Source organism: Xylocopa sonorina, chromosome 12 (genome assembly GCF_050948175.1).
Source record: "Xylocopa sonorina isolate GNS202 chromosome 12, iyXylSono1_principal, whole genome shotgun sequence".
Lineage (NCBI taxonomy): Eukaryota > Metazoa > Arthropoda > Insecta > Hymenoptera > Apidae > Xylocopa > Xylocopa sonorina.
The window spans coordinates 8,266,713-8,292,180 of NC_135204.1; the positions used below are offsets into that span (position 1 = coordinate 8,266,713).

General features: G+C 49.7%; 2 protein-coding genes across 4 annotated transcripts; both read left to right on the plus strand.

The window, feature by feature from the left end:
* Positions 1–276: 276 nt before the first annotated feature.
* On the plus strand, positions 277–15,519 carry Carpb (Carbonic anhydrase-related protein B). Of its 2 annotated transcripts, XM_076905339.1 has the most exons (10): positions 277–374; positions 2,512–2,617; positions 3,170–3,220; positions 4,372–4,700; positions 7,068–7,163; positions 7,304–7,370; positions 9,218–9,372; positions 13,704–13,832; positions 13,928–13,973; positions 14,620–15,519. In XM_076905339.1, exons 2-10 carry the CDS (start codon positions 2,560–2,562, stop codon positions 14,634–14,636), a joined length of 948 nt encoding a protein of 315 aa, XP_076761454.1. In that variant the 5' UTR covers positions 277–374; positions 2,512–2,559; the 3' UTR covers positions 14,637–15,519. The 2 variants fall into 2 exon arrangements, with proteins under 2 accessions (XP_076761454.1, XP_076761455.1); XM_076905340.1 differs by lacking the exon at positions 277–374 and having other exon boundaries at positions 2,487–2,617.
* A 1,619-nt stretch (positions 15,520–17,138) lies between these two features.
* LOC143429789 (uncharacterized) lies at positions 17,139–23,266 on the plus strand. Of its 2 annotated transcripts, XM_076905581.1 has the most exons (3): positions 17,139–17,256; positions 18,090–18,318; positions 21,205–23,266. In XM_076905581.1, exon 3 carries the CDS (start codon positions 21,273–21,275, stop codon positions 23,253–23,255), a length of 1,983 nt encoding a protein of 660 aa, XP_076761696.1. In that variant the 5' UTR covers positions 17,139–17,256; positions 18,090–18,318; positions 21,205–21,272; the 3' UTR covers positions 23,256–23,266. The 2 variants fall into 2 exon arrangements, with proteins under 2 accessions (XP_076761696.1, XP_076761697.1); XM_076905582.1 differs by lacking the exons at positions 17,139–17,256; positions 18,090–18,318 and adding an exon at positions 18,743–18,798.
* Positions 23,267–25,468: the final 2,202 nt, after the last annotated feature.

The following is a 25,468-nucleotide window of genomic DNA, read 5'->3' on the forward strand; positions in this document are numbered from 1 at the left end:
GAGGGAGGGAGAGAAGGAGGAACGTATACACTGGTCTCGTAGGGCAGTCGTTCCTCCTTCGTCGTTCCTTCGCAAAGGCGCAGACCACTTTTAACCAGATTATTTCCCACGAGAGGGTAAAAAATTCGCGAGCGACAGTCCCACCGGTGGTAGCTGCTGTTGGGTACGCGTTGCTGGTGTCTTCGCCCGTCGCGGACCAACTGTAACCGATTGCTAGCTGCTCGCGTCTCGTACAGTGTCGCTGCTCCCAAAGTACCAGTGGTGTAAGTGGTGTGCCGGTGGTCTAGCGAGAGGAGCGGACGGAAGAAAGTATAGGAAGGAAGTTGAACGGGACGTATCCGTACGGCACGTCCTTTCTCCTCTGTCGTGCAAGGGTCAGTATCAGCCGTGGAGTATAAGGGGGCTCAAAACTTTCTCTCCTCGATCGTCGAGGGAACGTGTTACGAAAGGGTCGCTTAAACCGGAGGGAGCTTGTTCGAGGCTGTAGGATACCTCGTGCCGGGGGATCCTTCCGTGCGCTCGGCCTCCGCGATCGGCGTTTATTGATTTCCGCCTGGAGGAGCCATAGCGAGGCTTTTACTCGTCACGCGAAATTTTTGGCCGCACCATCGCGCGTTTTGCCGATCGATTCGCACGCTCGTCCTCCCACCAGTCTCGCTCGCGGCCGACCCTATACGCTCGTCGCCTCTGTCTCCCCTTCGCGAGTCGTTCACGCTTTTCCCCGTTTCCGTTCCAACGACCCTTCCTCGGTGGTAACCGGTGGCCGCGAGGCTGTCCGCGATTGGGACGCGGTTTTCACGACCGTCCGCGAAGTCGGGCCACGATCGTGCGTGAGGAAGATCGTCGTCGCGATCGAACGAACCGCTCGCGGCTAAGAGCCTTCGTGATCGATCGCACGAGCGGACAGGACGCTCTGCTACGTGATACGCGCGTATACGTGCACGTACGCGAGTGTGTGCACGGGGTATGTGTGTACGTGCACCGTCACCGGATCCAGTGTTCCACGGTTCACCCTATTTCTGGTGTCTGTCCCGTTGGTTCCTCCTCGTTGATACCCTCCAAATAGCGAGAGGATAAACGGCGATCGGGACGTTGGTATTTATGGAACGAGTCGACGCAGGATCAGCGAGAAACAGCCAGTCGAGTCATTGCACTCTGTCAGCGGGGGTAAGAGGGGCTAATTGTTCCCTTTCGTCGCTAGAATCGGAACCATTTCGGTGACGATCCTCGACGCGGTGATAAAAGAAGGCCTAGCCGGTTTCCATCGGTCCCGCGACAAGTAGCCGAGGGATTAGTCGTCTCGGGCATGAATCGAGCTCGGGGAAATCCTTTAGTCCGGTAATTGCGTTCGAGTGGCGCGATCGAACGGTCGCAGAGTGGGACACTCGTTTCTGGCTCGCGCGATTAGGCAACGGGACTCGGTAATAAATCCGACGGGATCAATTGGCGTCCGATCGGGTCCAATTAGAGGCTTCCATTCGGTGCGCTTGAGACTAGAAAGAACCTCGTCCGGCTTGTTCGTCCTTAGAGAGAGAGATAGATAGAGTGAACGACTTCCAGTTCCATCACGGATCGAGTCATAAACAAACCGTCCGGACGTTAATCGATGTACAGCGACGCTCTCTGGTCGCGGATCGAAATAAAGGGTGGGAACGTGCCGTGGCTTGGTCTGGGTCTGACGAAAGAAAAACGGGGGGCATCCGACGAGAGCCGAGTCATCGCACTCCGAGTGGCTCTTATCTCTCTGGCTGCTGGTTCTAGTTGTAGGTTAGAGACACTCGCCGGATAGGGACGTGGGTGCGAGATCGAATCGATCGATCGACGGCTTTCCGAAGGGAGCTTCTCTACTCGAGTTTTCCTGACCTAAGAACACAGCCTGGCGTGGAGTGCCGTGGAACGGGGTGGAGTGGACTCCACACAGAATGGGCCAGCAGAGTGGGGGTTCGAGTAGGGGAACCCCGCCCCCTTTCGAGCGTCCTACCTCGACGACGATGACTGCAGATTTGTCTTTTCTTTCTTGTCAGAGAGAGGCTTCTGCCACCGCTCTTATCAGCGACGACACGGCTCCTACTCTTTCCCTCGCGCGGCCAGGTTAGGTACTGTGTGTCGAACGAGACGGTGGAGAGAGAGAGAGAGAGAGAGGGGGGATGGTGGATTCCCAGCGAGTCGAATCGGTCGCGTGACGCTCGCTAATTAAAAGTCTACTCGTCCTGAGACATTCCCGCGGTGCCTCGTGGATCGATCGCGCGGTTGCTTCGTTATCGTGGCTCATCGAACGCGAGGCGGTTCTTTGTCGCGGGTTTCGAAGGTTCGTCGGTTTCGCGAGAAGCGGTCGCGCATAGACGGTGGCTCGCGATCGATTTCCGTTCGATCCTCGTCGGGTGTCGCGAAGACGGGAATTTTGGGGTGGACTGTGCGGGGGACTTGACCACGTGGTTGGCTTAGGACGTGTGCACTTGTACTTGAAGGATCGGCTGGTCGATCGTGTCCTTTCTCTGTTCTGTTCCGTAGAATCGAGCCGAATGATGTCCAATTGACGAAGACCGCGCAGTGGTAGGAATGGCCCCATTCAGTTCCGTCTTCCTGGGCGTCTGGGGAGTGTTCGTCTTGATACAAGGTACGATGACAATAGTGGTATTTGCTTTTTTCTATTAAATCTTGTGTCAGTGGTTCTTAACCGTTTTCTCGTGTTATTAAAGGATAATCACTCGCGTCTATCGATTATCCACGATCTTCTGAACCAGTCTTTTGGTCTGTACAGTATGATTAAGGTACTTGACCGCGAAAGAGCAATCGAAGACGATCGTATATAAATAATTGTAGTACGTTCTGGAATTGATGTTTGCACGGTTGTTGTTGCGCACAGAGGAAGTTAGAGATAAGTGCAAGCTCGTAGACACGGGTTTCCTTAAAAACGTGTCTGAGAACGGTCGTCTAACGGGAGCTTAAAAAAAAAGGAGGAGGGAGTCGCTGGTGAAGTGACCTTGAGCGGGCAATTGACTCGAGGCAGACTATACCAAGAAAGTGTATAATTGAGACGAGTGGCTCGTTATTCGTTGAAGTGTGGCCGAATATCCTTGCCACTCGGCTCGCCGCAACTAGTTCTAGGTTAAGGACTGCTGTCGTACAAGTGACATCGCGCGGATTCTTGATAATGAACTATTTGCAGAATCTAGACCCGTCAGCTGGGAGGAATGGTGGACCTATGACGGTATTTCCGGTAAGGAATCCCGCACTTGTATCGCCGAATCGAAACACCCTCGTGGCCCACTCCATCGATCATCATTAGAGAAACTCCTCTTCGATCCTCTTGCACATCTTCAATGACAAAAAGACACTTTGCCTAATTCGATCCCCAGGCAATCGCTCTTCCTCAATCTTCTTTCACAAAAACAAAAAGATACTCCAAAAATCGTGCACAAATCTCACAAGGTAAAAATACACTTCCAAACATTTCTCCACTCACGCACTGAAACTTAAAAAATCAAAGATCCGTGGATCCCAAGATCCTAGCATGGAGTCACTCGAAGGGTTCCCAAAGTCACTCGAACGTAACTCCTACAACGATTTCATGGCACCAAGGAGCCATCGCAGTTATAATGCACTTCCAAACACTTCTCCACTCACGCACTGAAACTTAAAAAATCAAAGATCCGTGGATCCCAAGATCCTAGCATGGAGTCACTCGAAGAGTTCCCAAAGTCACTCGAACGTTCCTCCTACAACGATTTCATGGCACCAAGGAGCCATCGCAGTTATAATGCACTTCCAAACATTTCTCCACTCACGCACTGAAACTTAAAAAATCAAAGATCCGTGGATCCCAAGATCCTAGCATGGAGTCACTCGATGAGTTCCCAAAGTCGCGAGAACCTTCTTCCTACAACGATTTCATGACACCAAGGAGCCATCGCAGTTATAATGCACTTCCAAACACTTCTCCACTCACGCATTGAAACTTAAAAAATCAAAGATCCGTGGATCCCAAGATCCTAGCATGGAGTCACTCGAAGAATTCCCAAAGTCACTCGTACGTTCCTCCTACAATGATTTCATGGCACCAAGGAGCCATCGCAGTTATAATGCACTTCCAAACACTTCTCCACTCACGCACTGAAACTTAAAGAATCAAAGATCCGTGGATCCCAAGATCCTAGCATGGAGTCACTCGAAAGGTTCCCAAAGTCACTCGAACGTTCCTCCTACAACGATTTCATGGCACCAAGGAGCCATCGCGGTAGCCGTTAATCCGCAGGCTTAGCGTGGCGGAAAGTTGATCGGGAGGCAAGTTAGTCGGGTCCCGTGGGCGGGCGCGTTAATCGATCCTCGAAAGTCGCGTCGGACGTGTCGTTTAATCGGCTCGCTTCGAAGGTCCGGGCTTCTGGGGTCTCATCAATCCGGAATGGTGGCTGTGTCACAAGGGCAGACGACAATCGCCGGTGAACCTGGAGCCGTCCAGGCTCCTGTTCGACCCGAACCTGCAGCCGCTTCACCTGGACAAGCACAGGGTCGGCGGTATGCTCGCGAACACGGGTCACAGCGTGGTGTTCGCGGTGGACAACGACACGCGCCACCCCGTAAACATATCCGGTGGCCCGCTCAGCTATCGATACCAGTTCCACGAGATCCATCTGCACTTTGGGCTGGACGATCGGACCGGTAGCGAGCACACCGTGGACGGGCACGCGTTTCCAGCTGAGGTGAGTCGAGCTATCGACGAATGTTTTATTTAAACAAGCTTAATACAGTTAGCGCTGGATCCAATTGATTAATCCATCCGAGATGAGGCCATCCTGAGCAGTGGAAATTTTCCATCGTCGCTATTTATGGTCTGCATCTTTGATGGTCCTTGCTGTGGGCTACTGATTATAGTTTGAATAACACATCTCGAACGGGTTGAGAAAGTTTAACTAGGTGTTTTTTATTTATTTATTGTTATTAGCATTGTAGAGGGATATGTGGGAGTATATGGTAAATTGTACAGATTATACAAGGTGATTCGATAAGAATCTGTCGTCTTTGGAGATTTGAAAGGTCACTACTAATTTCCTTAAATCATACATTTTGTTGGGAAATTTGATTACTGGCCAAACAGTTTCGTTTACTCTTCTAATATAGATCCAATAGCCGGATCAGAGGCAAGAGTAAAAAGATACCCAGCCTCACCTTGAAATTCATCGACAGATACCAATTTCTTTGCTCTGTCAACTCCGCTAATCCGCGGATCGAGTGGCCTATCAACATCTATCAGGAGCCTAGCGCAGGCCTCCGATTATCGATCGCACTCGATATAGCCGGAACCGTCTATCTACGATCTTATGCTCGTCGATTAGAGACGAACGACTTTTATTCACTTGATCACGTAACTGGAACTGATTAACGTGAAAGCGCCGCCCTCGCGGATATTTTCCACCCCCCCTAATTTTTTTTCCACCCCCGCCTTCTTCCAAGTATTAATCTTCGAAGTGGGTCAGAGAACTGGAGGAACTGGGTTACTAGTATCGAATCGCGATGTACGCGCGAGCCGCGAAAACGTATAGCTTTTAACAGGCTGCGGGTAACTACATCGACGTGGCAAAGTTTGCTCGACACGGAATTTGAAAAAATTACGAAACTTTGCCAATATGGCGCGCGGTTTATTTCGCGGCGCCGCTGCGGATTCGCGAGTTCCGTGCGCGCGAGTTTAAGCGACGATCGAGCGAGAAGCGCGTCAATTTAAAGCCAGAACGACGGGAACGTTCGCGTTAAACGAACATTCGAAATCGTTTCGATCATTTAACGCGATGACTTTCGCGCGCGGGATAAATCGAAGCCGATGGGATTCCTTTGTTATAAAAAACGTTCGCTGCGGCGAGAAACGTATAATCTCCGATAAATGACAGAGGGGGGAGGAAATACCCAGGCTGGCGGCCGCGTGCGTGAAATAAAATCGAACAATGAAAAGCTAATGCGCGAGCCCGCGATGCCACTTTGCTCGCGCCCCCGTTTATTCCTGTTAATCCGTGATCCTCATTGAATTTAATGCGCTCGAATCATCGAACGCGGTTGGTCCCGCGCGTTCGAAAAAGTTCCCGACCTTTTACGACGCGTCGCTCGCTCGTCGAACATTCGTCAACGGTTTTGCGGGTCCCGACGCTTCTCGCTAAAGCGGAACGAATCCTTTCAGAAACGGCTGAGAGGTTGAACTGTTTCAAGTCCAACCGGGACGGTCGCGTTCGCGACTCTGTCAAAGCGAACGGATTCTTCTTTGAAGATTACCCGAAGATTGCTGAAAATATTTGCGCGCTCGGTGCTTACACTGTGCTGGCTTTTAGAGAAGAAGAAAAAAGAGCGAGCTGAGGAGGGATTTAGTTAATGCCCGCGGTCCAAAACAATTTGCCGTACGATCCGTGTCCTGACGTGCTTAAAACCTTCATCGCGGTAGTCGCGTAACGGAATTAGTTTGAAAGCTTCTCGTCACACCGCTCGAAAGCATTGAATTATACTACTTGTACGTCTGAAGATTACTTAAAAGCTCGACCAGGCACCGTTGTGCGTCGAACTGCACGAAATCTGTCGTGTCGCTAGCGAGATTCCTTGAAATTACGCTTCGCCTGACTATTTTCCAATTGAACTACTAATGCGCTATTAATCTGCTTGAACTACTGTTAACATTGCACACAAGCTGCTTGAAAACTTTGTCAAGCTACTTGTGTCTCGCGCAAGCTACCGAAAACTCCTGTAAAACATCAATCCACTAAGAGAGATTGCTTGAAATTACATTTTGCCTGACTATTTTCGAATAGAGCTACTAATACGTTACAATTCTACTCGAACCACTATTCACATTTCGCGCGAGCTGCTCGAAAGCTTTGTCAGGCTGTTCATACCTCGCACAAACTACTGAAAGGCTCTGTAAAACACCCACTCAAAGAAAATCTCCAGCAAGCCACCCATAGAGCAGCTCGAAAGGTTGCCCAATAAAACCTCTGATTACTCAAAAGCTCAGGCTACACGCTCATAAAGCAACAATAACTCACGCGGGGTCCACCAACGGTAATCCAGTTTCCTGTTTCTGTTGCAAACAGCTGCAGATATTCGGCTTCAACTCGCAGTTATACAACAACTTCTCGGATGCGTTGCACAGGGCGCAGGGGATCGTCGCGGTGTCCCTTCTCCTGCAGGTACATGCCCAATCTCTCTCTCTCTCTACCCACCTCGTATCTCGCTCTGGCGTCCGCCATCTTTGCCGCGATCGTCGACGAAAAGCGATCAGAGCGGACGATACGCGACAGATACATCCTGTGTGCTGGTTGCCTTTCAGGTTGGGGACCTCTCCAATCCGGAGCTGCGAATATTCACCGAACAGCTGGATAAGATCAGATACGGAGGTAAGACCATCAGTAATTTAATAGACCCGAGCCGGACTCGAATTTCTCGGGGAAATTGAGTTTCAAACGGCGCCCGCGATGCACAGAGTATGCCTGAAACGTGTTTGATCCAGCTCCTCGATACGCTTCTCGCGCCCCTCTATATAGGTTCTTGCACGGCGTCGTAATTAACCACAACGTCCCTCGCGATACGAACGATCGCGAGTCGTAGTCGTCGCCTCTCGCTGAATTTACTTCGAATACTTTTTTTCCACGCAACATTCGGCGACTTCGCGAGCTTGGAATTGGGACGAGGTTATTCGAGAAAGAATTCGGTCATTAAGTATGTAGTAGCATGAGAGGGAACTCGGACGTTGGAATTCTTGAAGGTTGGTCAGAAAAAAATTGTTAGAGTTTCAGTATCAAACTATTTCAGGCACACGTCGCGGAGGAATTTAATCCTGGACTGGGCGGTTATTTGAACCAATGATCGTTTCGACCATAAAGCGCTGAAAGTGAAGATTGAGCGCTGCAAGTATTCTCGTTTAATGATCGCCTGCGATGCCAGTCTGGGATTAAATGGACCGTTGGAATTAAAACAATTCGTGTATTTATAGCAGCAAAGTATAGAGGATACGAAATCTCCATTTTCGTCTCCAGTGGCTCTTGCGAAAGATTGATTTCGGTTCGAAACGAATCCTATCTCCCCCCAGTGGAGCGTGCTTCGCGGTTGTGGTTTCAATTAAAATCGTTCGTTGCGCGATCGTTGGTTTAAGTTGTCATTTGCGAGACGGAGGAATTAATTGCGGGTAATTGGTCCCGATTGCCGAGAGGAGGGCGCCCACCCTTTCAGGGTTCGAACGCGGCGTCAGAAGAAACACAGTAATACGAAACGAAGCTGGAAGGGACGAGGGCACTTTTCGCCGAGCGCATCGGCTAATTAAGTAAATTAAATCTGACGGGGCGAATGATTTGCATCCGCCTTCGAAAGTGGATTTTTTTTTATCGATTGTTTGGGCAAACTTCCCAGCGAAATCACGGCACACACAATCTCCATAATTAGCTCATTTCCGACCTAAAAACTTCGTTATTGGAACAACGGACGCTTGAAAGTTGAGCCCGTGAATTTTTCCAATCGCGGAATCGAAAGCAAACGAAGACGAACACGATACACTTCGAACATCGACGACGATAGCAACGAACGAATAAATCACTACGTCCAAAGATACTGACAATTCGTGCCACGAGTTATCTGCTCATCGAAAATTTCACAATGACCAAATTAGTTTACAGGTTCACGTGCTTAACGTTACACGATACATCGATCGAATTGATTACCTTGTCCTTTTATAACTACTACGCTTTAACGTTCCGCTAATATCCCAATTAACTTCACCACAAGAATCTCCCAGCAAACGGAAGCCCAACATCTACAAAAGTCCCAACGCGATACGTGCCTCGAGAAGCTAATGCCAAGGAGAATGAAATCTGAATAAAAAAAAAAAACCGCCACAATTCTCGATATTGTTTCGTACGATTCCAAAGCTCTCTTTCAGTTCGAATTTCCGTGTGTAACCTAAATATCGCGTGCGAAAAGCAGGGAAAACGAGCCCTCGCGCGATCGAAGGCGGCGCTCGAAGCGCCCACTGGATCGACGCGATGCATATAACGATGGGTTGTATCGATCGAGCGGCCGCCTCGAGCTTCTTCTCGCTTTTCCCTCGGCTATTAACGACACGAACTGGTAAGATTGTAATATCAGGCGTTAGAGGCGCGTGTTAAGGAACGCCGATGCTAATTGGGGTACGTATGCGCGTCACGGTGGATGTCGGATCGTCACGTTATCGATCGAACCGAATTGCACGCAGGCCAGACGATGGAGATTAAGCGTTTCGTGGTGCGGGAACTGCTGCCGGACACGAAATATTACATGACGTACGACGGCTCCACCACGATGCCCGCCTGCCACGAGACCACCACGTGGATCATCCTGAACAAGCCGATATACATCACGAAGCAGCAGGTGAGAGAGAAGTCGTATCGAAATCTATGCGCGTCTACACGCTGCTGTTCAGAAATACACCCGTTCCCCTTTGGTTACCGTCACGTTTTCGCCTCTACGTGCCAGGTTGCGGCGCATAGCAAACTGGGATCGCACAAATCTTTCAATCATTTCGCAGTGTTGCTCAACGAGGACGCGGTGCTTTCGAGCAGGACTGTGTACGACACGTTGACACGAAGAACTGTCTGACAATTTTTAAATGAAATCGTTAGTTTTATGGATAAGTGTGAAAGGGTTCGAGTAATTTTTAGGGCGAATGTATACGTGGCACGCGTGCAGACACGCGGCTACCACGGGGCTTAATATCAAATGGCAGACGTCGAGTATCGATCAGCGCACCCTTACGAGAAATTACCAGGATCCAGTCAACTTTGAATTGTCTGGACGTAGCCGACGTGGCTTCTGCTGATCCCTGCTCTCTATGATTACGAATAAGCGATTGTTTGCCACTGTTCGATGACCGGCTTCGAGATGCTTGTACGAGGTTTAGCCTCCACGGTGCGATTGTCGAGGGGCGTTCAGCTGTGAATGGGTACTTGCGGATCTTACGATAACTTTGGAACGGTGAAAACGGTCGGTTGTTGTGCGACCTACCAAAGTGAGAATTCAATCGACTCGTACCAAAGAACTGGTTATTGGTCGCCTCTACAAGACTCTGTACCAAGCACGAACGTTCGATAATCTCGCTTTTTAACTAGCAGTACATTATGAAAGAGTGTAATTTTTGCAACGGAACAAAAATGACTCGTCCAATGATGCTCGCGTTCATCGTTTAACCTTTTTCTCTGTCGTTTTGCAACGATTGAGAGGCTCGCCGCGTAATCGTTCCTGGATCTAGAGCTTTATCGCGTTCCCGTGGCGGCCACTGACGAAAGTTGGGACGACTTGAGGAATCGCGGTGGCGCACGCACAAAAGTAGTTTCAGATGTTCTTTTAACGATTTCGCGTGGCCAACGGCTGAGCGTAATCCGGATAGCGCAAAGCACGCACGAGGGGCCAAGGAAATTGGTTTACGCGGATTCCTTATCGTCCCTTGGAGCAGGCTTTGATGTCTTAATGGACTTTTTCGTCTTTTCTTCTTCTACGCTTCCCTTGAGGGCCTGCGATACCGTTCCACGAATTACATCGACGGGTAACTAGATAAAGATCGCGTTTCGCGTCCGTCGATTAATTACATTAAGCGAACGATGCTTAATGGATAGCATCGCGTCGTCGCTTTTCCCTACCCCGCTTTAATTCGATCACTGCGGCAGAAATTAGCTTGGGCGACACTTGCCTCGTCTATCTTCCCTTTTTATTTCTCAATTAATTCCTCACCAACGACTGAGAATATTAAATACTGCTTTCGATTTTATACTAATTTTTAGAAGGATGGCCAATTTATTGGCAGCACGGTCTCTCTGTTCTCATTTTTCATACGCAACGAACGTGGCTGCTAATCTCGATTGCATATCGCGGGTATAATTTTTCAAAACGGATGGCGTTTTCATTCCTGGCGTAATGGATATCCGGCTGTGGATCAATCAGCCAAATGGATCGTTTACGCCGCTCGCGACTGACGCGCGCGTGTCTCTCGAAAATCGGGCAGCCCAGAAACGAGGAGGCCCAGAGCTTCTTTAATATCACCTGGCCACGAATTGGGAATCGATGGGTCGCGAGTATTATCTCCCCAGAAATTCGTTCGCAACGATACGCGTACGTGGCTTTGGCAAAAAGGGAACTGCTGCGAGTGGCGAGGAACAAGACGCGCGTGCAAACAGCCGCCTCAGACGCGAATAATGGACCCGGTCTATTGACATCCGGCGGAAACGTCGCTTTGCCGTCCGGACGAGTCCGAATTGTGCTTTTTAGAGGGAAATTAATCTCGATGCGAGACACGATTTTAATTCTTTTTTAGCTGCGACTGAGTGCTCGATACCCTCGCTGGTGAATGGCGCATTGTTGGGGGATGAAATGGAAGGACGGATCGATGAACGCGAATATCATTTCTCTTTTAACCGATCAACGATTGTCGGCACTAAATGCGTCGCGAATAACATTTATCTGCTAAAAGAAAGAAATAAGCATTTCGTAATCTTAAAATTTCTGCTCTTACGTCTTCCTATTAAGTCTCGCATGGGAGACTTTACTATTATATTTCTGACTTTGAACCTCGTGCAGTCTCTTTGAAAAGAACTCAGTGAACTAATAACATTTATTTACTAAAAAAAAAATAAGCATTTTGCAATCCTAAAATTTCTGATCTTATGCTTTCCTATTAAGTCTCGTATGGAAGACTTTGCTATTATATTTCTGACTTTGAACTTCGTGTAGTCTCGTTGAAAAGAACTCAGTGAACTAATAACATATATTTGCTAAAAAGGAATAAGCATTTTGTAATACTAAAATTTGCGCTCTTATGCCTTTCTATTAAGTCTCGTATGGAAGGTTTTACTATCATATTCCTGACTCTGAACCCCATTAGTTTCGCTGATAAAACTCAGTGAACTAATTGGAAAATGAGATTAGAAAAACGCGATCACGTTTTGCGACAGTGGTTATAGTTCAACGATCAGGAGGACTCGATGGCAGAAGGGTCGTGAGGCGGGGCTAATTTATTCGCGTGATCGATGATTTAACAGGCAGTTTCGCGGGATGATTTACGTATACCGGGTGGCGCGGTGCATTTTAATAAATTCATCGGGGGACAGGGACGGTGGCGTGCGAAGAATTATACTTGCTAAAGCACAGGACGTCGAGATTCCGCGGCTGGTATTTTTCGGGGGCAAGTTAGCCCCCGGGACGACATCAAAGGGATGCAAAATAACCGGCGCATGCAGAGGGTGCAGAGGCGCACGCAGTGTGTTGCTCGTTACCCCGAAAAATCCCATCGTACGAGGAAAGGAAACCGCCGTTGCACGCGGTCTATCGAATATTCTAAAGCTTATCCCGCCTCTGTGCGCCTCCGTTAGACCGAAAAGAGCGTCCTCTGATGTCAGCCCGCCGATTATTAGCCCTCGCCATGCTTCCCCAACCGATTTTCCTGAAACGGAACCGCCATCGCGTGTGCTTTAACTTTCTCATCACTCTAAACATAATTATTATATCTGCAACCCTTGTTTCAGCTTCCCAATCTGTTTGTTTCGAAGATAAATTTCATTCGCAAAAAGAAACTACAGGCAGATGAACGTCTGTGTTCCTAGAAAAAGTTCAAACTTTTTATCTCTCCGCCATTAAACGACGACCCAACCTAACTTAACTCTAAACTTCTTCTTAAGCTTCCTCGAGTTTTTGTTCCCTTTTTTTGTCACTCGAAATGGGATTATCGTGGACACGGAGTATCACGAAGAATCCGATTCTACCTGGTAATTGCATGTAGGGATTATTTATCGAATACAAAGGGCGAGAGGACGTTAGAAGTTGATCGTGGCTGGAAATGGGGTAGCAAGTTTCTTAACGGGGCGCGAATTTCCCGGTTAATTATCTCACGTGACTGTTTAGCCGAAGGTGGGTAAGTGGGAGTTTAAAATACGGGTACGACGAGCAGGTGTTGTCGCCAACTATTCCTATCAAAAGTGAAGAAGTCGATATCTGTTACGGGCCGTTCTCCGCGCAGCCATCGAGGGGCCTTAACTTTCCGGCCATTAACGTTCAGAGACGGGGCAGAGCAGGCCGTTTTCCGAAAGAGAACCGCGAACGCGACAAGAACGAGGACCGTTCTCGAGGATCGCCTGGTGTAGTTTCTCAAAATTGCGGAATCGATAAATCAATATCTATAATGGGCGTTCTGTTGTACCTATTAGCCTGCAGCCACTGTTTGGGCCATTAAGCCATTACGGCGTGCAAAGACGATAAAGAACAAGGCGTCGTATGTTGCTTCGTTCTCACCCTTCGATAATTCTGTACAGAAATAATTAAATCAGCCGATGGAATTTGTTGATACGTTTAAACGAAGTAATTCTAAATTACAACTGAACTGTACGACTTTTCACTCTCAGCGATGAAAAAAAAAAGAGAAGAAAAACCGCAAGTATAGAACGACAGGAATAAATCTTCGCGATACCTATTAAGCGGCATCAATCACGAATAATTGGAAAAAGCGATATGGCACGCGACCAAAAGTCAAAGAAATCAATCTCGACAATAGCTATTAGAAACTTCAGCTTTCAAAGCTTTCAGGCTATTAATCCGGCTCGAGTGAAGCGTGAAAAAAAGAGCGAGAGAGAGGGAGAGAAAAAGAGGCTGGTAAGAGCAGAGGGCAAAGAGAAAGAGCGAAGGCGTGATATTCAGCCGATTCCTGGTGTTCGTTGCAGCTCCTCGCGCTGCGACAATTGATGCAAGGGGACAAGGACCATCCGAACGCGCCGCTTGGGAATAATTTCAGACCGCCCCAGCCGCTCCATCATCGTCCCGTTCGAACGAACATCGACTTCAACGTTCAGGTAACGCCAGCTTTCGCTCGCTCTACACATCTATACATACGTATACGTATACGTGTAACCCTGGTATAATTGTCTGGAAACTTTTTGCTCTTCAGGGAGCGAAGAACTGTCCGACGATGAATAGGGACATATACTACAAAGGTATGAAAAGCTGTTCCCCGCCACACGGTTCCAGGTGAAATGGGAAAAGTTCGCGCGGATACAAAGCTCGAACGCTGTTGCGCCCTGCGCCTCGACTAATTTTCTATAGTTCCGCTGGCTGGGCAAAACTGTTGGCCACCGAGTTGTGCGTCGTTTGTTTTCTGGTTATTGATAAGGGCTGCTGCTGCTGCTGCTGGGGATGATAACGATTATAACAGAAGGGGGACGCGATGTGCACAGTGATTTAACTGGACTGTTTGGCGCACAACTAATTGCTAATTAATATTAATCGTTGCACTGTGGGTGTACGCGAAGATAGAGGACGTTCGAAACTGTTCCTCCACTATTCTAAGTTTTGTACGTAGTCAGCGGTCCACTGCAGCTTGTAACGGCGATAGTATATTGTTATTGTATTAGTAGTTTGTCTTGGTATAGCGATTCTAATGCAGTGTTTTTTATATGGTACAGTGATTCGTCTGCAGTGTTAGTCAGATATTGGTAAACGTCTCGTGTATAGTTGAAAGGGTTCGATTAATCAGCAATTAGATTTATCAGCCAGCTAGATTTTCTGTCCCAACGAACTCGACCCATTTCACGAACAAACGGTGAACAAAGAGCTACATCGATATCATTGTACTTGTTGCAGCGAACAGCTGGAAATAACCCAGTGGCAAGCTATGGGAGTGGCTAATGGTAAACTACGGTTTTCCTGGGACGAGTTGGAGTTACGCGGTTAAGAGGATAAAAACCCACTGACATATCAATTAAATGAGCGCGACCAGTGGTCATCGCGTCGATCCGATCGAGTCGAGGCCATCGTGGAGCGTATCGTTGAGCGGAAGAGGAAGCGAGAACGCGAGAAAGAGCGAGCGAGCGAGCGAGAGAGGGAGAGAAAGAGATCGAGCGCGTGTAATAAAACAGAAAGAACAGAGTGACGAGAGAAAGAGAGAGAGAGAGAGAGAGAGAGAGAAGAAAAAAAACAGAAAATTGCTTCGTTGTACTATTAGACGTGAATTGCCAAGTATGTTTCCAGTAAACGAGAAAGAAAAAAAGAAACACAAGAACACACAGTTACACTGACAGGTACACCGAGTGACACGTACAGAAGATATACCTATATATAGATTACAATTTAGCGGAGATAAGATAAGAAAAAAATGAAAAAAAAAAAAACGTAAGATTAACACAAGATATATTATTATACGTATATCGATCAACTATCGAAAAAGCTATGACTATCGTGGCCTGTGTTGAGGTCGTTGATGATGGTGATCATGACGATGATAGGGTTTAGGGATGGGAAAATAGAGATGAAAGACGCGAGATACTATATGTATAAAAAAAAACGAAAAAAAAAAAAAAAGACAAACTGATGATTCGCGCGCGACGGATGCACGCGCGCACACGCCCACTCACACCCACCACCCGCATATACATGAATACATACGACATACGTGCATACATGCATACATACTATACATATTACACACACATATCGAGCGAAAGTTTATACTATATTCTTGTAATAAAATGCTGAAAAAACGTAGACGGAAGTGGCGAACATCGAAACCCTATCTTACGTGCGCGCACGTAACTAATCCCATCGATCTACTCCACATCCGCAACCTTCGAGAGCCTTTACCTTACGAAGGGATTCCCCGTGAGTCTCGAGGAGCGCCTACGCTAGCTTTCCAGGTCGGTATTCTCGCCTTACGCATCAGTCGATAAGCTAGGTATTCGCCAAATAGAATCGAATCCTATGAGAAGACCAACTTCGTCTGTAAAAATGCAACAGAAAGTACATCGTCCTACCAACCATTTCGAACGAATAACCTCTACGCGTGGCAACATTTAGGTTAGCTCTCGTGGAAGCATAAAACCAAAAACCAATCCGCCCGCCATATTCTGCCACGGTGCACGCAACTCGCAAGACCAGCAATACTGATCGAACCGGTCGTCGACGGTCACAGGGTGTAGTGTCTCCAGCGTGATCTCTCTTGGAGAGGGGTCAGCAGGTTTCTGTTGGAGGGTGGCAAGCCTGGTGGGGGCGTTAGCGCGAGAGGAATGGGTTTCATTGAACCAGAATTCGACGGTGCTGCCCGCGGACGGTTATGCGGCAAGGGAACCGGAAAGGGACAGCTATGGGTAAGCGAGGGAGCGAGAGGGCGGTGGAACGGCCATCGCCGTGATGGGCGAAGAAGGTAGGCGACGCTCGTAGTGGGGTTGAAAGGGTGAGAGAAGGGGAAGCGAGAGGAACAGACACGGGGATACGGAGGCACCGTGTCGCTGGCCTCTGCGGCAAATCTGCAGGTTTCGTGTGACGTGTGCGTGGCACGATCGCGGTGGTTTTGCGATCCCAGAAGTGTGCGCGACCGGAAGAAAACGTGCTACCCCCGTGAATCATCCCCTAACAGTGGAAAGGTAAACGTGCTCCGTGTACGGTGGTGGTCCCTGTTGGCCCAGAGTCTGTGGATCGCGACTCGACGTCCCGTCTCGTGTGTGTCGTGGCCTGAGAAGTTGGCCAACTCGGGGGATGAAAATCTTCGATGGAGCGGCGCGCGAGCAGCATCCGCTCTCCTCTCGCCTCTGCCCATCGGTGCATGGGGCCAGCCAAGGAACAACCATAGTGGACTGATGCGGAGGAGCGTCCGTTCTTATCCGCGATAGGTCTCACGCGACCAGATTGATTGATCGGTCGAGAGGATAATAGAAAAGTGCTCATCGATGCCAGTCGACGACCCCGCGGCTCAGGTGGGGGGTGTCCTCTCGTGAGAACGGGCGAACTCACGTTCACGCGCCGCGAGGCTACGCGCGGAGAGGAAGCTGACAAGTGCATCGCGGCGTATATCGCTCGGTTTCTGCCCGTTTCTTTGCTGGCTTCGTTCGCTTCGATTTGTCAACGGTGCGCCGCTCCGCGATATGTGCCCGTTCGCCTGATCTATTTAACGCGGCGACGACCACCACCGTCGGCGATACATCTTCAGCCCCGTTCGACTTCCGCCCCCGCGAGATAAGCCGCCTCGTCGACTCCTCTTTCGAGGGCAGAGTAAACAAAAGGACTGACTGGAAAAGACAAAGAAGGGACAGAGAGGGAAGGACGGAGGGAGAGATAGAGAAAGAGAGAGAGAGTGTGTGCGTGTGTGTGTGCGTGCGTAGTACCAGTGTGCTCTCTCGCGTTTAATTTTTCAACGAGTCGGTGTGAGAGGCGCAGCGATTGGTCAGGCCAGGGCAAACCGCGAGGAACCGTACGGATTTTTCGTCGCGTCCGCAGTTTCTCATGCAAGTACGTGGGTATAAGCGAATTTACCGCGGTCAATGCACTCGAAAGCTCGCTCGGGGGAGAGTCGAGTGACACGTACCCACAACGAGGACCCGTGGCACAGTCGATTCGAGTGATCGAGCGTCGAATCGAGCCTCGAAAACCCGCACGGATCGTGGCCCGTTACTGGCCGCTTAACGAAACCTCTGCCAAATTTCGCCCACCCTCACCTACCCTAACACGTTCACGAATTTCGATACGCGCCGCTCGATCCTGCTCGGATTACCCAGTTCCATTGATCTCCACGGTTGATTCTGTTGCACCCTGTTATTATTGCCCGTGCGTCCGTCTGGTCTGTTGCCGCTGTCTAATCCGACACAACTTCCGGGCATCATCGAAATTCCGCGATATCCAGAGTTATTGGCCGGCTACCAACCGACTTTCCAGCTAATTTATGATCGATATAAATTTCGCGGCGCATTACGCGGGCATACCATTAGCGGACGTCAGCAATTAATATGCCTTAGTGGGCGGCCGGAAGCGGCGTCGGAGGCGAAGCGTGCCTGCGAAAATCCCTGCCCCCTGGTAACCCCTAAAAATTCCTGTTTATTTCATAAAACACCAGCTCGAACCAGAAAATTCCGTCTCCTAAAAATGGAAGGAGACCAAAAAGGAGACCAAAAAGGAGACCGATTTCCCTCGAATCCCACGCTGCTGTCCCCTCCATTACCATCCAAGCGAGATGTTTAGCGACGAGAATCGATATTTTTTTTTTTTTTTCGAACCGCACAGCCATGTGGCTGGAGACGTCAGTCGCACGGTTGTCGCCAGTACGCGAATCTGTTTCTCGTTTGCAGATCAATCCAACGGCCGCGGTTGTAATTGGAAAAGTGGGCCAGCGTGCAACGGGCTTAATCAGAATGAAATCTAAGAAGTCCCGTGCAACAATGGCTTTGTGATGCCCGAAGGAGGACCGGTCGGCGAAATGAAAGCCCCTGAGAAACAATGGAAGCGTCCACGCAGGCATGACGGCCCCATTCAGATTCGCAGACGGCATGCTTAGTGGCGGCCAAAGGAGACGCTCAAGTAAGAATAAGCCGAGCATCGTTAGATAGAGGGCAGAATGGGGGGGTGGGGACGTAGAAAGAGCCTGGCTTTTCCCTCGGACACGATCGAATGCCGTGATACGTACACCACGCACAGCTTTTACTTCCGCTGGGCTATCCCCGTCCACGTCACGCGTTCATTGTCGCTCCTCTAAAGGGGACGTCCTTCCAAACCTTTCCAACTGGTCCCTTATTTTTCTTATCGCTTCTGATCAGTGTTTACCAAGTGCGAACATTTCTCGAGCATTAATTCCACAGAATAGTCGAGGCGTTTATCGTTCGCGGTCTCTTCCTGTTCTACCCTGGCGTTGGTGTAGCTGCGATCGTCGCAGCTCGTCGTTCCGAAGAACGAGCGAAAATTAAGGACACCCGCGTCTGATATCGACAGTCCTCGAGTCGTTACGCTGAGAAATACCATCCTGGTGGGTGACAAGTGTCCGGTACAGTAGTTCTTACGAGCGTACATAGTTTGCAGAGTCGCTTGCCGCCCGCGAGACGGAAGTTGATGAACTTTTTGCTCTCCTATACACGTATGGCGCGATGTTAACCTTTTTTTTTCATTTTTTTTTTATCTCACGGCTTTCGAACACGTTTCACGAGCAACACGTGCAGGCAATAAAAGACGAACGAGCGGGATACTCGCGGATGATACATGGATATTGTTACCTCGCGAAAACAGCCCCGTTAATTCGATTCACTTTTAATGCCCGATAACTTGGCCACGGCGGTGTCGAACCGCGGAACAAGGTTTCGAATATTTCGCCGGACACTTACAACCGATTTCCATTTCAATTGCCAGGCGCATTAATATTCATAATCGTATAAATAAATTGCCTGGCCGTATAACAGATGTAAACGGTTAGGTATTTATCGGGTTCGCCAATTCCACGGTGCTCCCGCGGTCGTTAATTATTTCACGCTGCGAACGACTCGTAAATTAAGTATCGACTTCTCAACAGTCGAAACGTTTTATACCCCAAAAAGCATTTATCCGTTCGACTGTTTCGCGGCGGAAGTTACGCGAACTTGAATAACAACTTCGATACGCGGTCGAGGAAGCGTCTCGCGGTGTATATAGGTTATAAAATCGTGGCACGTGGTGCAAGTACAATAGCGAGCGCCATTACGAATGAGATCGCCGGTGGTGGGAGGGGGGATGGCGGCCTTGAACGATCGGAGTTTTCGATCGCGGCTATAGCTGGCTGAATTTAACGCCCCCAAAACAATTACCACCCGAAGCATCATCGTCCGACAACGAGTAACATTTTAATTGGCCACTTTTCGGCGGCCGGACGTTTAAGGGCGGCTTAAAATCTGATAAATACGAGTGTTGTTTAACCAATGGGGCACAATAACGCGTTAAGTAGCGACAGTTTCCCTCTAACGAGCGAACTGGCTCGCTGAGAGCGTGTTAATCCGGAAATTATCACGCGTAATTTTACATGCTAACGCGAGTGGACTAAACGGCGGCGGGGTGCTGGCGTTTCGGTGCGTTTAACGCGAATTGCGCGGGCATTCAACGGACTCACTGTCGCACGTCTATTTATTCCATATCGCGTCGCATCAATCGCTGGTATCGCGCGCGCGACGCGTGTTTTTGTGCTCGTCGTCACGATCGCACGCTGATAGAGCGGGAACAATCGAAGGAGGTGGATGCAGAATGGAGAAATCGAGACAATAAACAAGCGAGTGGGGTTCGACGGACAAATGATCCACCGCCGTCGAACCTAACCGCGTTTTGTCAGACTTGGCAATTTTTTTTACACGCCCGCTGACAGGTCCGTTCCTCCAGCTTTTTATCTCGTTTTTAACGCGTCGCTTCTCTCGCGTCGCGCGAAACGCGAATCGGCATCGTTAATTAGCCCCCTTTTACTCTCGCACGAGCGAAAACAAGGGACGATGGGAATGAATAGAGATATCAGAGCGTTTTTCCTGCCGCTTTTCTGAAAAGTTCCGGTTCAGTCTGTTTTCGTGCGCGGCAGTCAACAGGTTCGAGGCCTGCACCCTTTCCCATCTCTTCTTCTCGTATTCTTTTTTTTTTTTAAGCGCGCGGCAGAGAAAATGTTTCGGGACGCAGAATAATGCGAGTGTATTGAGGAAGGATACGTGCTTCGCGCCTGTTCTCGTATCGTTAACACGCGCGTTTGGCGGGTGACCTGTTTTTAATTTACTTCAGCTCTGGTTCTCGACGAAATCGACGGTTGCTCGCGAAAGATCGAAACGTACCAGAAATACATTCGTATTTCTTCGATTTAGTTTCATTTTTGTTTTTTATTTCGAACAAAGAACTGGCTACCCCAAAGCACCCTTATCAACGTTTCCACCCAGCAGACTCTTTCTCGTTAATATTCCGTGGCTCCAACCCACCTCAAACCTCGTACTCTCGTGTACCCGGTTTTTTTTCGACACCCTGTAATACATCAAACAGCCGCAGTCCTATTTCCGAAACACATCCATCATATTTATCGATTACACTGTAACCTTCGGGACACGCACAGAGGGTGGAAGAGGTGGAAAAGAAATAACGAATTCAGACTTCGCCGCTTGAATTCATCGCGACGTTGATCCACGCGCCAGTCTGTGCGCAGAAATTAGTCCTCCAACTAAGAACTTTCGAGAATAGAGTTCACCCTGTTAGCGCAATTAAAAACGAGTCACTCGGTACAAGCGACGAAGAACCGTTCCAATCGCTACGGATAACAACTACTATAGTGTCCTCTAAATACAAGCCACTACAACCACCGTCCATCTATGTCCTCGTCCACTGCACGATTAAGTCGAGGGTGTACCAACTACCAATAAATTGTCAAGAACGAGCACAGCATCGATTGTGCTATACTTCAACAAGCCTCTGGTCTGTTTGCAGATCTCTAATCGACGAAGGGAAGATCGACAGGGGCGACTATCAGCAACGGACGAGAAACGGCCAGTGGCATGTTAGGGGCAAGGCGCCACCCTCTGCGAGGGCGCATCCTGCTGGCCCTCTTCTTCCTGCTCGGCACGTTCGCGTTACTCTCGAGGGCGGCTGCGTTCCCAGACTGGACCGACTGTCCAGCCGTGTGCCGTTGCAAGTGGACATCCGGGAAGAAGTCCGCGCTATGCCCTGACGCTGGCCTAACCTCGCTCCCAGCCTCCCTGGACCCGGACATGCAGGTCCTCGACCTGTCCGGGAACAAGATCCCCGCGTTGCAGTCGGAGATATTCAAGCGTTCCGGGCTGCTGAATCTGCAGAGGGTGTTTCTAAGGAACGCTGGCATCCACCAGATACACGCTGACTCGTTCAGGGACATGAGGATCCTGGTGGAGATCGACCTGTCCGACAACCACGTGGCGACGCTCGAGCCAGGCACGTTCCAGGGCAACGAAAGACTGAGGATCCTGATCCTGAGCGGGAACCCGTTGGGCAGCCTGCGTAGCCATCAGTTCCCGATCCTGCAGCACCTGAGGAACTTGGAGCTGCAGAGATGCTCGCTGGCGGACATCCACGGCGAAGCGTTCGTTCATCTGACCGGGCTGGAGTCGTTGAGGTTGGACCAGAACGCGTTGGAATACCTGGAGGTGTCAGTGATATCCAGTTTGCCACGTCTGAAGACTCTGACGCTGGATGGGAACCAGTGGAGTTGCGATTGTAGACTACGAGACTTCCGGACCTGGCTGATCCCCAATGGATCCAGTAAATTGTACTCAGTACCCCAGTTGTGCTCATCGCCGTTGAGACTGGAAGGTCGCAAGTGGGAGGACGTGAAACCAGCGGAGTTTGCTTGCGAGCCAGAGGTGTACGTGCTGGCGAGCAGCATCCAAGAAGAGACTAACGGGAATTTGAGCCTGGCTTGCTTAGCCACTGGTGATCCAGAACCTGAAGTCTGGTGGCAATTGAACGGAGGGCCAGTGAACGCGACTAGACTCACCGAACAGACTTACTCGGGGACCTACGTGGCCTATGCGACGTCCGACGTCGGTGTGACCTACAACGAACGAGCCTCGTCTAGTAAACTCATCGACAGGTGGAACAATCTCACTGTCTACAACGCTAGCGACGGCGACGCGGGGGAGTATTCTTGTTTCGCGAAGAACATTGCTGGCCTGGCCAGGGACACTGTCAGTATAGCGATCCCACGCGTGTACACGGCGCCAACGCTCTCCCAGAGCGACAACTGGTTGCTCTGGGTGAGCCTGGCCGGCGGTGGAGCGACCGTGTTATGTGCTTCCATTTCCGCGATCCTGCTAGCCCTGTGCGTGTGCGGTGGTACTCGTCGCCAGAGTGCTCGCGAGAAGGTAAAACTGCAGAACAGCACCAGTTTCGGTGACCAAGAGAAGAAACTGCTCGACCTATCCGTGACTACGACAACCCCTGGGAACAGTAACGATCGAGGCAGCGGTCATGGTAGTATAATGGAAGCCTGCAGCACGGGCGATCTCGAGTTAGCCGAGAGAGGGTCCATCTGCGATCCGATGAGCGCAGCGACAGTCACCGTAGAAAGACTGCGTCCGGAAGTGAGCAGCAGCTCTGCGAACGCGATGAGAACGGTACCCTGCGCCACCATGTTCCCTCCGCCGCCGCCTGAGTTCACCAGCGGCGTTTTACCAGCTGGGATCTTTGGTAACATCTTTATCTCCGTGTCCATGCCCCAGGATGCATCCGAACGTTGTTACCCCGACCTGCTGGACATACCTGCGCACGGTGTCGCGAACAAATCTACCGCGGTCCTCCCGCCAGCAAGCAGCGTGTCCAGTTTCGCGACCCTACCGCGACGAGCGCTGCGCTCGAGCGACCTCTGCTCGCCATACGACAATATGGGGCCCCGCGTGACGGCCAATGGGAGCTCAGCGTTCTCGCTGACGGACGTGGACCTACGATTATCGCCGCCGCCACCGCCGCGGATCATACAACCGCCGCACGAGTTCGTGTCCCTTTGAGGGACGCCGCCGTAAGCTTTCGAGCGAATAGCCCGGCTGTACTTGTTCAAAAAAAAGCTCGTCCGTCGCTTTGTTCCCCTCCGCCCCCTCCACTCGCCCACCCAAAGAGAAAAACCGTACCACCGTCATGTTCAGTCGCGCGCCTTGTCCCCCCCCCACCCTCGATACGGTGTCTCGTTCGTTGTGTTCGTCGTCGACAAAGTTTAAATCCCACACGGTGTGCGATCCGCATTTTATACGGTGAGCCATGGCCGCCTACCAGGTGAGGTTACGGCGTGCGTGGTTTTTTAAACGGAGGAATTGTATTAGGGGGACGTGAAACATGTTTTTTACGGTGAATTTTTATATACATCGTTTCGGTTCGCGTGGGTTTCCGTTTCTGTGCGTGGTCTGTGATATTTGCGTGTGTACGTCTCGTTTACGTTCGCCGTCGACCCCTTCTTCAGGATTATTTCGCGCGCGTTCGTAGGTTACTCGCAGATGTATAGCTCGCACGAACGGGGGCGTCCAATAATAAGTATAGTCATGCTGCCAAATGTAAACTGATGAGAAATAAACGTTTTTCATACTTCCTGTACATTTACACTGCGGGCACGTCACGCGTGCCTGCGAATTGTTACCGTACACTTGGTAAGCGAATGGCTCACATTTTTGAATGATCATCCGCGAAACCAAAAAAATCCTCGAGCGTAGATCGAGCAAGATCGTGCGCGCACAGGGACCTAGAAAGTTTGTATCTCGTGCGTATATTTAAATTACGTCCGGCGGATTATCGAAAGTAGTATACAGAATATCTGATCGAATCCAATCCAGTTACGTCTGTCCAAACCTTTTTCGATTACGCGGAGACGCACGAGTCTCGAAACTGCACGCGACCCCACTCTCGTTCATCCGTGATCGGCACACCTACAGCGGATGATCGACATCCGCCATTTTGGAGTTGAACCAACGCGGCGGAACACCTCTCGCCGACGAAGAAGTCGTCTGCTTCTCGCGCCTAATGGCGGCCGGTTAATTTTGTAAATAGCTCGGAGAGACGACGAACCCGTTCGTTTTGCTCAAGCGTCAGAAACGGCTCGATCACCTGACGTAACTTCTGATGCTAGAACTCGTAAGACTTGTGACTTTTTATAACACGAACATAATGTATAGTCTACTCGAGGCGAGATATTTTTCGACGTTGATCGTTTTAGGATGCTCCGTTGTGCATAATTTTAAGGGATCTCACCCACCGATCTATTCGTTCAGTGTGTACAATATATTAATTATTTCAGTTGAATGGGCAGCAATTATAGTGCTTCCAATAGAGTGCTGCGGTTATTTACTCTCCATCCAGATTCCCCATTCATCCACCTTCTGATCAATTAATCTTCCATTTTGGGCAACGCGCGATGCATACGTTAATTAATCCTTCTATTTATAGCTGTTCGTTGGAGCTGAATTTGGAGTATCGATATTCTTTTTCTTCACGTAATTCTTCATTTCTTTCGAACAGATCTTTCATATTTCAAGGTTCAAGGTACCACCACTCAGGCTACTCCAAGCTTTCTTCATCTGCGAGTAAGAAAGGGCCGTAACACCTTTACTACTAACATAATCCCTGTTTATACTCTTCCCCACCCCTGTTCATCTTCAACCGTCGACTTATCCTCAATTTTCCCGAGTTCATTTCAAAATAGTAGCCTCTGCATTCGACATCTGGGCACTCAAACCTTCGATACACCCTCTCCATCGTCATTTTTCATTCACGCTACCACAGTTTCATCGAACATACCCTATTTCCAACCTACATACTCGCCTGCTCTAAACGTTCCCCCATAGTTCCTTGCAATACCCGAACCACCTTCATACGTATCGTACCTCGACGAACCATGGCCACGCGTATACAGAACCGGACGCGTGCAGTTTCGAAGACCCAGCCTCTCGTGTCTGTCTGTTCGCTTGTCTGGCTGGCTTGGCATGCTTGGTCTGCTCGCAGAGGAAGCGTGTACAATCGACGAGTGCGTGTGTGACTCACTTTAGGTCCTAAGTCTCTTCTAGTTGCCAATACTCACGGATTCGGGTGGTTTGTAAATAGTAACGACGAGAGAGAGCGAGAGAGAGAGAGAGAGAGAGAGATGATGATAAGGTAGAGGAAGAGAGAGAGAGAGAACGCGAGGAAATGTGGCAGAGGACGGGGTTTGTCCATCGCGATGCGGAAGCTCGGGACGAAA

Coding starts and splice junctions, on each gene's coding strand:
- Carpb (XM_076905339.1), top strand. CDS start 2,560: ATGGCCCCATTCAGTTCCGTCTTCCTGGGCGTCTGGGGAGTGTTCGTC. Junction 2,618..3,169: donor AGTGTTCGTCTTGATACAAG/GTACGATGACAA, acceptor AACTATTTGCAG/AATCTAGACCCGTCAGCTGG. Junction 9,373..13,703: donor TATACATCACGAAGCAGCAG/GTGAGAGAGAAG, acceptor TGTTCGTTGCAG/CTCCTCGCGCTGCGACAATT.
- LOC143429789 (XM_076905581.1), top strand. CDS start 21,273: ATGTTAGGGGCAAGGCGCCACCCTCTGCGAGGGCGCATCCTGCTGGCC.